Below are 13,282 nucleotides of genomic sequence, written 5' to 3'. Positions count from 1 at the left end.
TGCCGCTGTCCGCACCACCTTCAGCAGGAACCAGCGTCAGCATTCCTCAGCTCTTTTTGATCCCAGACACTCAGATACGATTGTGACAAACTTTGAACTCTGCCCCGTATATTTAAGTAATCCCAACACTTAAAATGCTGTACTACTGGGCTTCCCTGGTGGCACAGCGGTTGAGAGTCCGCTTGCCGATGCAGGGGACGCGGGTTCGCGCCCTGGTCCGGGAAGATCCCACGTGCCGCGGAGCGGCTGGGTCCGTGAGCCATGGCCGCTGAGCCTGCGCGTCCGAAGTCTGTGCTCCACAACGGGAAAGGCCACAGCAGTGAGAGGCCCACGTAAGAAAAAAAAAATGCTGTACTACTGAATCACTTTGCTGTACAGCAGAAATTAACACACTGTAAGTCAACTATGCTTCAATTAAAAAAATAAATTAAAAAAACATACATATAAGTCAAGGAGAAAAAAATTTTTTATGTTATACTATGAATATGAATGTCTGCAAAGAATGCAATTTCTGGCCTATTATAAATATTGGCTTTTTTAATAAAACTCACTTTTTAAAATATATTCAAAGGAATCTAAATACCATATAATGATATCCATCATTATTCATTTTTTAAAATGTACAGATAGGCTTTCCTGTATTGCTGGATATTCCCTCAAAGAATTTTAACCTAATATAGCTTCATGTTCAAAGCCTTTCTCAACAAAACTATGGGTATAAACTGAGATCCTGGGGTTTTTTAAATATCCTGTGACCACAGGGTCTAAGTGTCAAATTTTTTTCTTCTGAATTATCATAATTTTTATTAGCACACAACTGATCTAACAAATTTTACAAATTTTGATAGTTAATTAAACATAAAGTTCAAATTTTATTGAAAATGCACCCTTTAATGAGATTTATGGGACTTTTCCCCCCCTAATTGGTTTATATGGCTATTACTGCTAGAATAAGACAGGGTTAATTAGCATCAATTTAATCTTATTTTCCTTGTCCCTTTTTTTTTTTTTAATGTAAACCCTGAAAAAGCTTGTTCACATAAATAGATGTGAATGGAAGGAGCTTTGTTAAAGCACTGACCCTATACGCTCTACACTCCCTCAGCATTTTATCCACAAATCACTTTTTGATGGTCTAACAACTGACAATTTGATTGGATTCTCCTTCAATATTATAGAGAGTAAAGATTTGAAAACCACCAAAGTTACTAATGAATTCGTCATCCAGAATTAAATCCCTTTCCCCTAACCAATACCAATACTTCAAATTGTCCCTTTGCCCAAGATGAAGCACAAAGCAGGATGGGGGCCCGAAAAGAGGTCTGCCTTCGTTTGGCAAAGTGGAGACGTGAGACTGCGAAAGAAGAGGTGGAAAAGGAGAACTTGCGACCTCAGATCAGTTTTAGGAGAATATGTGGATGTTGGGGATCTAGAAGCTGATTCTCTGAAAGTTATCCCCACGCCCAGGTACCACTTAGGGTCTTCAGGTGCCTCCAAGGGACCAGATATCCCAGTCTGACGACAACTAACCAAGGGTGCCCCATGACCAAAGCATTCCCTTAAAAAATGTAATATCTTTTGATTTGCTGGCCCCTGCTTAAAATCTTCTAACAACTCATCCCACACTTAAAGAAGTTAAAACCGAACCTCCTCACTATGGCCTCTAAGGTCCTACCTCATCTCACTATCCTACAAAACCACACTGACCTTCTCCACGTCCCTGGATGGCCACCAGTGCTCCTCACCACAGGCCCCTTGCCCCTGCCATTCCCTCTGCTTGCCACCTGGCTGCTCCCACACAGCCTCCAGACTCCAGCTCATATGTCACCTCCAACCACCTAAGCATGCTATCCATCTCCTTATTCCCTACCACAGCAACTGAATTCTTGATAGTTCCTACTGTAAGCATAACTATTTTGTTTTGTTTACAATAATGTCTGACTTCCCTACTACACGCAAACAGGTCTTGTTCAGTGTTTTACGTCCAGCACCCAGCACACTGCCTGATGCTCAACAGATGTCTGTAGACAGGATGGTGTATGCACGCCATGGGAAAGTGAGGTTGGGGGGGCGTGTCCTAACAGCTGTCAGTGCAAACCTTATTTTAAAACAAAGCCATATTCATTATTAGAGTATAGATACCCCAAATGCCAAAGAGAAAGATATATCACAGATAATGTTAAATACATAAACACAGACATATCCCAAGACTTCAGACAGCATCCAAAGTGGCCAGAGAAACTTAGCATGGATTTGCCCCCATTTTTTTCCTTACCTCTGCTCTTGAGACTGATCCTCCATATCTTCTTCAGAATCACCCTATTGAGAAAGAACATGCTTTAACAGTTGTTTCAAAGAAACACAAAATTTCCCAAAACACAAAAACAGTTCTTCAAATCCCACAGGGGTGGTGAACTTGTCTATAACAGTGCCTGGCACACAGCAGGCACTCAATAAATACTTATTGAAAAAAAGAATGACACTAGAATGGCACCACTGAAAGCCAGAAATTCCCAAGTGATCCCTTACATGTTCACTGTAAGTAAACATTCTACCTGTCTAAAATCGCCACCAAAACACAGTCTCAAAATTGGTTTGACATCACTCGTCTCTCCAAGAGCCTTTTTTTGGTGTTTAAGTTTAATCGCACAAGATAAAATTTAATGATAATTAAAATCCCCAAACATAAAGAATCCCCTAAATGAGCACCTGATAGATTTTGACTTACAAGTGGCATAAATATCTCACTCAAATGTGCTTCCAAAATCTTCTCTGAGACCTACCATGCCACACTGTGACCAGAAGTCACAGACCAGGTGGGTAAAAAGAGAAGGTGCTTGCAACAGAAGCAAAAGGGCAGATCCAATTAAACGCCGCCTCGGCACTTGCCCGGCACCCGTGCTCTTGGCACGGCTCTATCCTCTCCCGAAGCTGCACCGCTGGCTGCGGAAACACCCACCCTTCCTGTGCCTCCAGCTCCCCCAGCCCAAGGCTCTCCTGGTCGCCCTGCCCCCCATCCTCCTGGACCCAGACCCCGCTTCACTAACGCCCTCTGACTGTTAACCCACTCTTGGAGCCACAGGGCCCCAATCCCTATCTGCAGCCCCAGCTTCTCACTCCACCACACATGGAGATAAACACCAACCTTCCCACAGGAGCCAAGGCTCGGGCAGGTTAGGTCAGACCCCACAGTACGTGCAGGACCACTTAACCCACAGCTGCGGCCCCACCGCCAAACACCTCCAGGCTCTACGCACTGTCTCCCCAGAAACAACGACACCAGACTTCTCAACGCCAGGGGTCCCTGCCAAGGGAAGGGCCCCCGTGTGTCCAAGAGGCCGTCACACCCCCTGCCCCTGGGCAAACCTGAGGGTCGTCCTACACGGCTCTCCTGCCGTCACCTCCAAGCGTCAAGGTCTCTACCCGCTCATCAGAAATACAGCTCAGACCTGTCCTCCTCCACCCCTCCTGCCGGCAAATCGGCCCAAGCCGTCCGCACCCCAGGCCTGCACCACCACTGCTGACGGGCTTCCACTCTGTCTAAGACTGCTGTCTTTCCAGGATGTGGAGAAAAGGGAACCCTCATCCACTGCTGGCAGGAATGCAAACTGCTGCAGCCACGGTGGAAAACAGTACAGAGGTTCCTCAAAAAACTAAAAACAGAGCTACCATATGACCTAGCAATTCCACTCCTGGGTATATATCCGAAAAAAAACAAGAACACTAAATCGAAAAGATACATGCACCCCAACGGGCACAGCAGCACTATTCCCAGTAGCCAAGATACGGACGCAGCCCAAGTGCCCATCAACAGATGAACGGATAAAGAAGATGTGATACACACACACACACACACACACACACACACACACACACACACACACACACACTGGACTACTACTCAGCCATAAAAAGAATGAAATTTTGCCATTTGCAGCAACATGGATAGACCTGGAGGGTATTATACTTAATGAAATAAATCAGACAGAGAAAGACAAATACTACATTATATCACTTACATGTGGAATCTAAAAAAATACACCAAACTAGTGAATGAAACAAAACAGAAACAGACTTACCAATCTAGAGAACAAACTAGCAGTCACCAGGGGGAGAGGCAAGATAGGGGTAGGGGACTAAGAGACACAAACTACTGTGTATAAAATAAATAAGCTACAAGGATATATTGCACAGTACAGGGAATATAGCCAATGTTTTATAATGACTATAAATGGAGGATAACCTTTAAAAATTGTGAATCACTATGTTGTACACCCAAAATTTATCTAATATTGTACTTCAATTACACCCCAATTAAAAAAAAATTTTTTTAAAGATTGCTGCCTTCAACCCAGCCCATGTGCCACTGTGAGACCAATCTTTTTCAACATCAGTCGTTACTTACGGACCCAGCAGTCAAGGTCACCGTGTTAATCTCTGCTCAAGAACCAACCTCCAAGCTCCTGAACCTGGAATTGAGCAACGGTCACTTGACCTTGACACACCCATCCCAATCTCTACAGCCACACTTCAGCAGGGCTCTGGCTCCCATTCAAAGCATAAAACACACCTCCCCTGTGAGGCTCTGGGCTAATGCAGGTCTCCAAGTGGCCACTCCCTCCCCAAAGCCTTAACAGACCCTCCAATACACACTGCTCCTCTCTCCCTCCTCTCCGTTCCTCCATTTCAGCACTTGGATCCAGCTTTATCTCCCCAACAACACGGAGCTCTCAAAGGGCGGGGACCAAACCCCGTAATTTCTCCCCACTCCCTCTTGGCGGTGCCTCGGGACCTTGCTAGCTATTCTAATTCTCTCACAGCTTTCAGGGGCTGGCTCAAATACCAAGTACAGGCCTCCTCAAAGAGACCTACCTTGACCTCTTGAAGTAAAACTGCAACTCCCATCACCCAAATCTTCCTCCAATCTGCCACCATATAGCACTGATGCCCTTCTAACAAACTGCATAACTTATAATTTATTCTATTTCTTACTTATTCTCTATATGCCTCCATTAAACTGCCAGCTCCACAAGGGCAGTGATTTTCTTTTTTTGTTCCCCATGACATCCCCAGTACTTAAAACAGTGCTCCGCCCACAGTACATGCTCCATAAATGTCTGCAGGGCTAAGCACAGTCTAGGTGTTTCTTAAATACTAGTGGGTATCGCCCCACACCTGTGAGATGGCCATCATCAAAAAGACAAAAGATAACAAAGGTCGGTTAGGATGTGGAGAAAAGGCAGCCCTCGTGCACTGCTGGTGGGATTGTAATCTGGTGCAGCCACTATAGCAAACAGTACAGAGGTTCCTCAAAGAATTAAAAATAGAACTGCCATATGACCCAGCAATTCCACCTCTGGGTATTTATCCAAAGAAACCTGAAACACTAACTTGAAAAGATATATATACACCTATGTTCACTGCAGCATTATTTATAATAGCCAACACACAGAAGCAACCTAAGTGTCCACTGATAGATGAATGGATAAAGAAGATGTGGTAGGTATATACACTGGAATATTACTCAGCTATAAAAAGGAATGAAATCTTGCCATCTGTGACAACATGAATAGACTTGGAGGGCATTATGCTAAGTGAAATAAGTCACACAGAGAAAGACAAATACCATATGACCTCACTTACTTGTGGAATCTTAAACAAAACAAAACAGAACAGAACACCAAGTCCACAGATACAGAGAACAGATTGGTAGTTCCCAGAGGCAGAGGTGGGGAGTGGGCAAAATGGATGAAGGGTGTCAGAATGTACCAACTTCCATTTATAAAATAAAAAAGAAATGGGGGATGTAATACACAGCATAGTGACTACAGTTAATAACACTGTACTGCATTATTTGAAATTTGCTAAGAGAGTAGATCTTTTTTTTTTTTGAGAGTAAATCTTAAAAGTTCTCATCACAAGAAAAAAAAATTTTTGTAACTATGTATGGTAATGGATCTTAACTAGACTTATTGTGGTGATTATTCTGCAAAGCTTCAAATATAGAATTATTATGCTGTACACCTGAAATTAATATAACACTATATGTGAATAATAGCTGAATAAAAATTTTTCCAATAAAAAAATTTTAAATACCAGTAGATATAACTATTTTTAAAACTTCATTTGGACTTCTCTGGCGGCACAGTGGTTAAGAATCCGCCTGCCAACGCAGGGGACACGGGTTCGAGCCCTGGTCTGGGAAATCCCTCATGCCGCGGAGCAACTAAACTCATGTTCCACAACTACTGAAGCCCGCGCGCCTAGAGCCCATGCTCTGCAACAAGAGAAGCCACCACAATGAGAAGCCCGTGCACTGCAATGAACAGTAGCCCCCTCTCGCCGCAACTAGAGAAAGCCCGCACGCAGCAACAAAGACCCAGTGCAGCCAAAGATAAATTAATTAATTAAAAGCAAAAATTTCATTAGGCAAACCTTCCTAATTCAAAACATAACATAAAATTACTTCTCTCAGACACAGGCACCTTATCACCACCATACCACTTTCCTGGTCAGACTGTGCTAAAACTCATACAGTAGCAAAGTGGCCAAAAGCTTGGGCTCTGGAGCTAAACTCCTCCTGGATTCAAATCCCACCACCGCTGTGCGTGTTCTTATCGCCTTGGGCAAGTCACTTACCCTCTGTGTGCCTCAATTTCCTCATCTGAAATCAGCTCACAATACTTCATAGCTTTTAGGATCTTAATATGAATTAAGACTCGTAAAGGGCTAAACAATGCCAGTAGTATTCAACCCATGTTGGTTGTTCTTTTTCTATGTTAATAGTGGAATTTGATTCAACCAAAAAGAAATTTCTATGACAAAAAGATTTCCAAATGCTAGTCAATGCTTCCCAGCCTGGGGCCAGAGACTATTACCTCACAGGGTACCTGAGATACTCATTGTGCCACTTCCTGTTTCACTTTCTACCAATTTCTCTTATCTACACGCTCAGGCCTTAAGTGGGCAAAATAAACAAGACGTGGGATTTTTCAAGGCAGAAACATTCTTATTCATCACTGTACCGCAGGGGCCTATCTGGGCCAGGCCCGGGCCAGCTGTTTGCTCGATGGACTAACAAGGCCAGGATCGCACAGCCTCCCCATCCCATCCCAGACCAACATGCTTCTGCATCAGGAAACAGCTCCTACTCGGCACCGATGTCCACGCCCCAAACCCAGCCACGGCCCTCAGGAGTGAGGCTTCTCACCCCAGTAAAGTCTGAACGGACTAAATGAACAAGCTGTAGACTGCCCTTCTTGCTCCTAGAACTGATACAGAAATGTGACTATTAAACAGTAATTGGAACTCAACGCCTAAGGCATTCCACCTGCCCTCTTCAGAAGTGGCTAACCTCATGAACAGGGAAACTGGACAAGACACTGGGCACTGCCTTTCCTCCACCGGGAAGAACCCTGAAGGCCTACTGCACGCACAACATCGTGGCCACAACGGGGCACCCAAGCGTAGATGCCCAAACCCTCTTAAGGGGAGCCCAGTTAGGGCAATAAGGCACACACAAGACAAAGGAAAAAATCCAGACACTCGAGAAACTCAAAGGGGAGGAGAAATGGAGACAGTGTCACGGCCAAGCTAAGGGTCAGGAAGGACTGATCTTGGACAAACGGCAGGGCAATAGCGTTTGTGCTCTCATTCAACAGATGCACGTTGGGCCTGCGCGGTCAAGGGGCAGGCGAGTGTCCCAGAGGACTGAGCGGAGCTGCAGACAAGGTCACACTGCAAAGGGCCCCGAGGGCCACAGTGGCTCACAGGGGGTCAGGGAAGCTTCTGACCTTGAAGGCGGAGTAAGAAGGCGCACAAAGCAGTACCCTGCACACAGGCAATCACTTCTTGACAATAAAACATTTGACGAAAACATTTGTTTGGCTTCTATAACATCACTACTCTGGAGTCAGTGCGGGGAAGCATGAATGAAGCAGAGAGTCAGAGAAGAAAAATCCTGTAAATCTAAGAATAAAATTACATGGTTTTTTCTTCCTTCTCATTATCACCATGGATCAAGTTTTAATGTTCTTACACCAAAACATTTTACAACATAAAAGAGTGTATAACAAAAAGATATGAATAATGTAACTTATCTATGCAACTGCTGGGCACATGATAGTACTGTGTTATCTGTACCGATTCAGCCCCTTCCAAGCAGGAAAGCTGTTCCATGCTCTCCAGTGACCAAATCTAGGGGTCAGATGAGATACTGCCAAAAGAACAGGTAAGCTATATTAAGCGCTTACTAAATTCAAGGCACTCAATCCTCACAAAATCCTCTGAGATTGGCACCACTATTAACCCCATTTTGCAGATGAAGAAACCAAGGACAGAGAGGTGGAAAGCAATGGAGCCCTAAGTCAAATCCTGGAAGCCAGGCCAGAGTGATTTATAAGGCTGGCAGTTTATAACAATGCAATTATTATATCTGGTTTTACTAATGATGCATTATTCAAGTTCTTGGTCACTTAAGAGACCCACTAAAAAAAGAAAAAGAAAAGAAAAAGGCCCAATCTATAGAAAACATGTCCAAAATAGATAACTGTATAAACAATGAGTGTTGGCAAATGTTAGTATTCAGTTTTTTAATGCCACATCTTCGGATGCTCCTGTTTCACTGATCATTGACAAATCTTAGCTTCTGAAGTCATCTTTTAAGTCTTCTGAAGGGAACCCAACTTACAAAGTAGGCAGAAAACCCTCAAATTTACATAACACCTATAAATATTCTCTTTTCAACAGACTCCCTGACACACATGAGGGAACTTTTTCTGAAAAAATTCAAACTACTTTGAAAAGAATTCCCTAAAAATAACTCTCTTCAGAACTCTGTGCAGTTTATACACACACACACACACACACACACACACACACACACGTGCAGTTTAGATAGATATGCAGCTTAGATAAATATAGACAGACAGACCCATATCTATCCTCACCCCCACCGAGGTACATGTAGGGTAAAACAGTCTCTAAAAAATACACATATAGATGGAGTATTTAGAAAATGATTTTGAATATCAGTTTCACTTTCATTATAGCTTCGATTAAAAGAGCTTAGGTATAAATGCTTCTATAGTGAGTATTCCAGAGAACAGCTTCTAAAATTCTAACATTTTTTACCAAAACAAACTGTATTATACATACAAACAAAACCAGAAATTAAGATTTACATAAAATCACTTTTGAGCCTATAAATAAAATCATTCATCATATCAGGGGCTTTGACATTTCCATCTCTGAGCACAGAGACTGAGCCTTTGACTAATGCTGTAACAAATGAAAGTCTATCATTTCCTTTCCTTTCAGTCTGGGTTGGCTTCCCACACTAACCAGGGAGAGGTAGAGTATGACTGAATAAAAATGCAAAAATGTACAGATATACACCAGTGCTTCTCAACCGGGGCAGTTCTGCTCCCCAGGGACAGCTGGCAAGGTCTGGAGACATTTTTAGCTGTCACAACTTGCGGGGAGGGAGGAGTGACTGCCACTGGCATCTAGCGGGTAGAGGCAGAGATGCTCCCAGGACAGCCCCCCACAATAAAGAATTCTCCAGCCCAAAATGTCACTAACGCCTCTGCTGAAAACTCCGATAGACACAAATATGACTATATTGCATTTGTGAAAAGTCAATATGCCCAATGTTCAGCGTGGTTCTCTCAGCAGGAGTTGAGTGATTTCTATTTCGTTCTTTTCATCTTTCTGCATTTTTGTAACACTACACATCTGCCCTTTACAATCAGGGGGGGTGGAAATCTATTTAGGAATAAACTTTTAAGAGGAGGACAGACTATCTGCTCCGCAGCCTGATGCGGCCTTTTCTCCAAGGACTGGTCTCATTCAGCCTGCCGGCCTCCAGGGAAGGTCCAGTACATTTTCCTCTAAAAAACTCACTCTCCACCTTGAAGCTGTTATTCATTAGCCCTGGTTAAAATGAATATTCCAAGTACCTCAAAACCAGCCCTCTAAATGCTCCACGTAGGAAGAAGAACACTGCAATGTAAAACTGCACAGCCTCGCCAGTTAAGTTATAGCTACACATCCTGTTTTCTAAACAGCCACAAGAGACAACATAGAATTAAGTGCCGCCACCAATGTGAGACGTAATGAACATCTTAAAAATTACTGGCACACAAGCTCACTATTCCCTTACAATTCAAACCACTCCCCCACCCATCCACAACATGCATTTGGGGTCACTCCTGTCGCTGATGAAAAACAGTCAACAACATTATATTTAAATGTGTACATCTGCAGTCAATGAGAAATTCTCCTAAAAGTGAAATCTTAAACACAGAGGCTTTGCAGTACTCTATCTATTGAAGCGGTAAATCTGATGATACCAGATTCCCAACAAATCATTAGTAATGATTTTTCCACATGCAACCATTATATCACACGGGGCGGGGGTGGGGGGGAATCCGAAACCTGAAATTCAAGTTCTTAACAAGAGGGTGTATTCCAACACAAATTAAAGGCACTTGGACAAGACCCAAGATTACAATCCTTTAAAGGCACATCTTCATCCCAAAGCTACTTAACGCTAACGGCAAGGACCACTCACTAACATTTCTGAAATCAATATTCCATCCTCCCGTGGTCCTCAGGCACACAGCACGGCTCACGCAGAGATCAGGCACGGGGCCCTCGCCCACCCCGGACCACTGGCGGCCGAGGGGCCCGCCCTTCCCCTCTGCACCGCCGCCGCCGGCCGCGGCCCTGCTGAGGCGGCCTCGGCTCCCACCTCCTGAACTTGGGGCCGGCGTGACTCACGCCCTGTCACATGGCACGGGAGGAGGCCGGGCAGGCCACCGTGGCCAGGTGTTCAGGCTCAGCCCGACCGTTTATTTGCATTGCAAAGTGGCCCGAGCGCCGGTGCCGCCTTGAGAGCCGGCGGCCTCCGGGCCTCTCCTCCCTTGCACCCGCGCAGCCGCCCTGTCACCTGGCCGTCCTCACCTGAGTGGGCAGCAGGAGTTCCCCTTCCTCCGCCTGCCACAGCTCCACCACGTTCGGCAAGGGCTCGATCGCTGCACCAACACCAAAAAACACACCGCGTTTTTAATGCACGGAAAAGAAACGCTTCCTGTTTCCCGATTGTCCCCCCGTGCACCCGCCTCACCAAAACAAGCCTCCCTTCCCTTCTAGAAGCGGAGGCCACCCGAGGAGTGAGCCGAAGATCGGAACACAATGGACGGGGTGCGAGCCGGTGGCCCCTCGGACGTGCGGGCTCGGGGGCTCTAGCGCTGGGGGGACGGAGAGGAGAGGCCACCCCGCGGGACCCTGCGCTCCGCATCCCGCAGCAGCTGGGACGGGCGTGTGCGGGACACGGCCCGGGCGGCCAGGCTAGGGGAACAAAGCTGCAGGAAGCCGCGGCGGGGCCCCAGCGCGCGCCACACAAAGCGGGGGCTGCGCCCAGGGCGCCCGGGGCCCGCGCACAAAGGCTCCGAGGCGCGCGCGGCTAGCGGTCCGCGCCGCGGTCCCCGAGCCCCGCGACTTCCCAGCTTTCTGTTGGCGGGGGGCGGAGGGTGCCGGAGGGGACGTCGCGGTGAGCAGAGGGGACCAGCCCGGAATTGCAACTGCTTTCCTTCCTCCTTTCCCGTTCCTCCCCTCGCCCTCTTATAGCTTTCAGCAGTTCCCCCAAAAGAAAGGGGGGGCAGGGTGGAGAGGGAAGCCAGCGGAGCGGCGCCTGGCTGACCTTGTCCCTGAGCCCCTCCCGGGCGACAGCAGGGCAGGAGGACCTGGAAGACGCCCAGCAGGAGGTTCACGGCCGCGGCGGTGAGGCAGTAGCAGCCCGGCTGCGGGTGTCGGAGCCCCGCCATGCTGCTGCTCGCGCTCCTCTGCGCTGCTCGCCGCGCTCGCCTCTCGCTAGCTGGCGCCCCGGCCTCCTCGCCCCGGGCCCGCCCCCGCGCCGCCTGCCCCGCCCCTCCCCGCGCCGCGTCGCCTCCGCCCCCGCCGCCGCCGCCGCCGCCGCCGCAGCTGCTGCTGCAGGCCAGCCTCGGGCGCGCCGCTCGCTCCGCGCGTGTGCGCCACAGATAGGGAGGGACGGAGCGCGGCGGGGCGCGGGGAACGTGGACAATGAGAAGGCCGCGGCCGCCGCCCCGCCCGTCTCGGAGCACATGGCTGCGGGTCCGCCCCGCGGCGCCCTGCGGCTGCCCCCCCTCGAGGCTGCGGGGCCCGGGCACGTTCCGCGGGCGTGACAGGGGCGCCGAGAGCTGGCGGGAGGGGCTCCCGGGCCACTATCGCCAAGAACTTTGGGGCGGTTTCGGCTTTGTCTGGGCACGCGGGCCACGATCGGGTTATTACCCACAGGGGCAGGGGCGGCGGTGGGAGGTGGCAATGAGGAGTTGCCCAGCGAGAGGCCCCAGACAGGGTATTAGTGGAAATAATGCAGTGGTTGTCAGGAAAGGCGAGTGCAGCCACATGGCTACTGCCAGTTCTGCAGCGAGGATATCCGGTGGCTGCAAAGTCTGTAATTTAGAATTTAAAAGAGCTCTCCCAAGACCCGAGAGGCTGACCTCAGCGCCGCGTGGCGGTGGTGGCCCCGGCACCCTCTGTGGAGACGGTCCAGTTTGTGACAGGTGGGGAAGCCTCTTCCTAGGGGGTTTAGAGCTTTAAAGACCCTGCACACACTCCTTTCGGGTTCCTATTGCAAAATTTAGTCAGCCTCTTCTGAAACCTGGTTGGGGTCAAGGACGTGGTGAGTTGCTGTCTCTGACATTCACGGGGTAATATAAGTGATTCTTGGAAATATATCTTTTGATGCCTATAACTAAAAAGCACGTCTAAGATCTGAGATCTCTTTTAAGTTAATATCATGCCCTTGCCAGCGGTATCAGGAGCAAGGTTTTTTTTCGGGGATCTATTTGCGCGACCTGGAAGTACTGGCAATCTTAAGATGTTTTTAATTTGCTGCTTCCAGAGTAGCTTGTATGAAATTCAGAGAATACGAGCCATGTAGAAGGGACCGTGGCACACCTGTCTGCTTACGTTGATCCTCTATTTAATTGCTTCTGGTGCCTTAGAGTCTAGACAATGGCAAAGCAGTGGTCGAATAGCAGGACAGATGCGGGGAAGGACTAAATCAATTATGGATCCTCTCTGTCCCAAGGACATAACACAGTACTGTGAACCCAATCTCACACTGTCTTTAAACAAGGTTAAATAGCCTAATTGCTTGGCCAGAACTAAACATTTAAGAAGATTAGCACAAATATAAAACCTCGATGTGAAAAAAAAGAAGGGCACTTTGCATTATCCACTCTCCAGTATTCCC

General features: G+C 47.4%; 1 protein-coding gene across 5 annotated transcripts in view; it reads right to left on the bottom strand.

Annotated features, from left to right (window-relative positions):
• The window catches only part of TMEM131L (transmembrane 131 like), a 159,909-nt gene extending 148,022 nt beyond the window's left edge, over positions 1 to 11,887 (bottom strand). For all 5 annotated transcript variants that reach the window (XM_060116533.1, XM_060116555.1, XM_060116544.1 and 2 more), the window contains exons 1-3: positions 11,705 to 11,887; positions 10,966 to 11,036; positions 2,276 to 2,319 (exon numbers count right to left, since the gene is read on the bottom strand). In XM_060116533.1, the coding sequence (XP_059972516.1) occupies positions 2,276 to 2,319; positions 10,966 to 11,036; positions 11,705 to 11,828 (239 nt within the window). In that variant the 5' untranslated portion in view covers positions 11,829 to 11,887. The remainder of the gene's footprint in view (positions 1 to 2,275; positions 2,320 to 10,965; positions 11,037 to 11,704) is intronic.
• Between the last annotated feature and the right edge of the window lie 1,395 nt (positions 11,888 to 13,282).

This window comes from Mesoplodon densirostris, chromosome 1 (genome assembly GCF_025265405.1).
Source record: "Mesoplodon densirostris isolate mMesDen1 chromosome 1, mMesDen1 primary haplotype, whole genome shotgun sequence".
NCBI classification, from domain to species: Eukaryota; Metazoa; Chordata; class Mammalia; order Artiodactyla; family Ziphiidae; genus Mesoplodon; species Mesoplodon densirostris.
The sequence above is the reverse complement of the archived record's forward strand: the minus strand, read 5'-3'. Positions and strand labels throughout refer to the sequence as shown.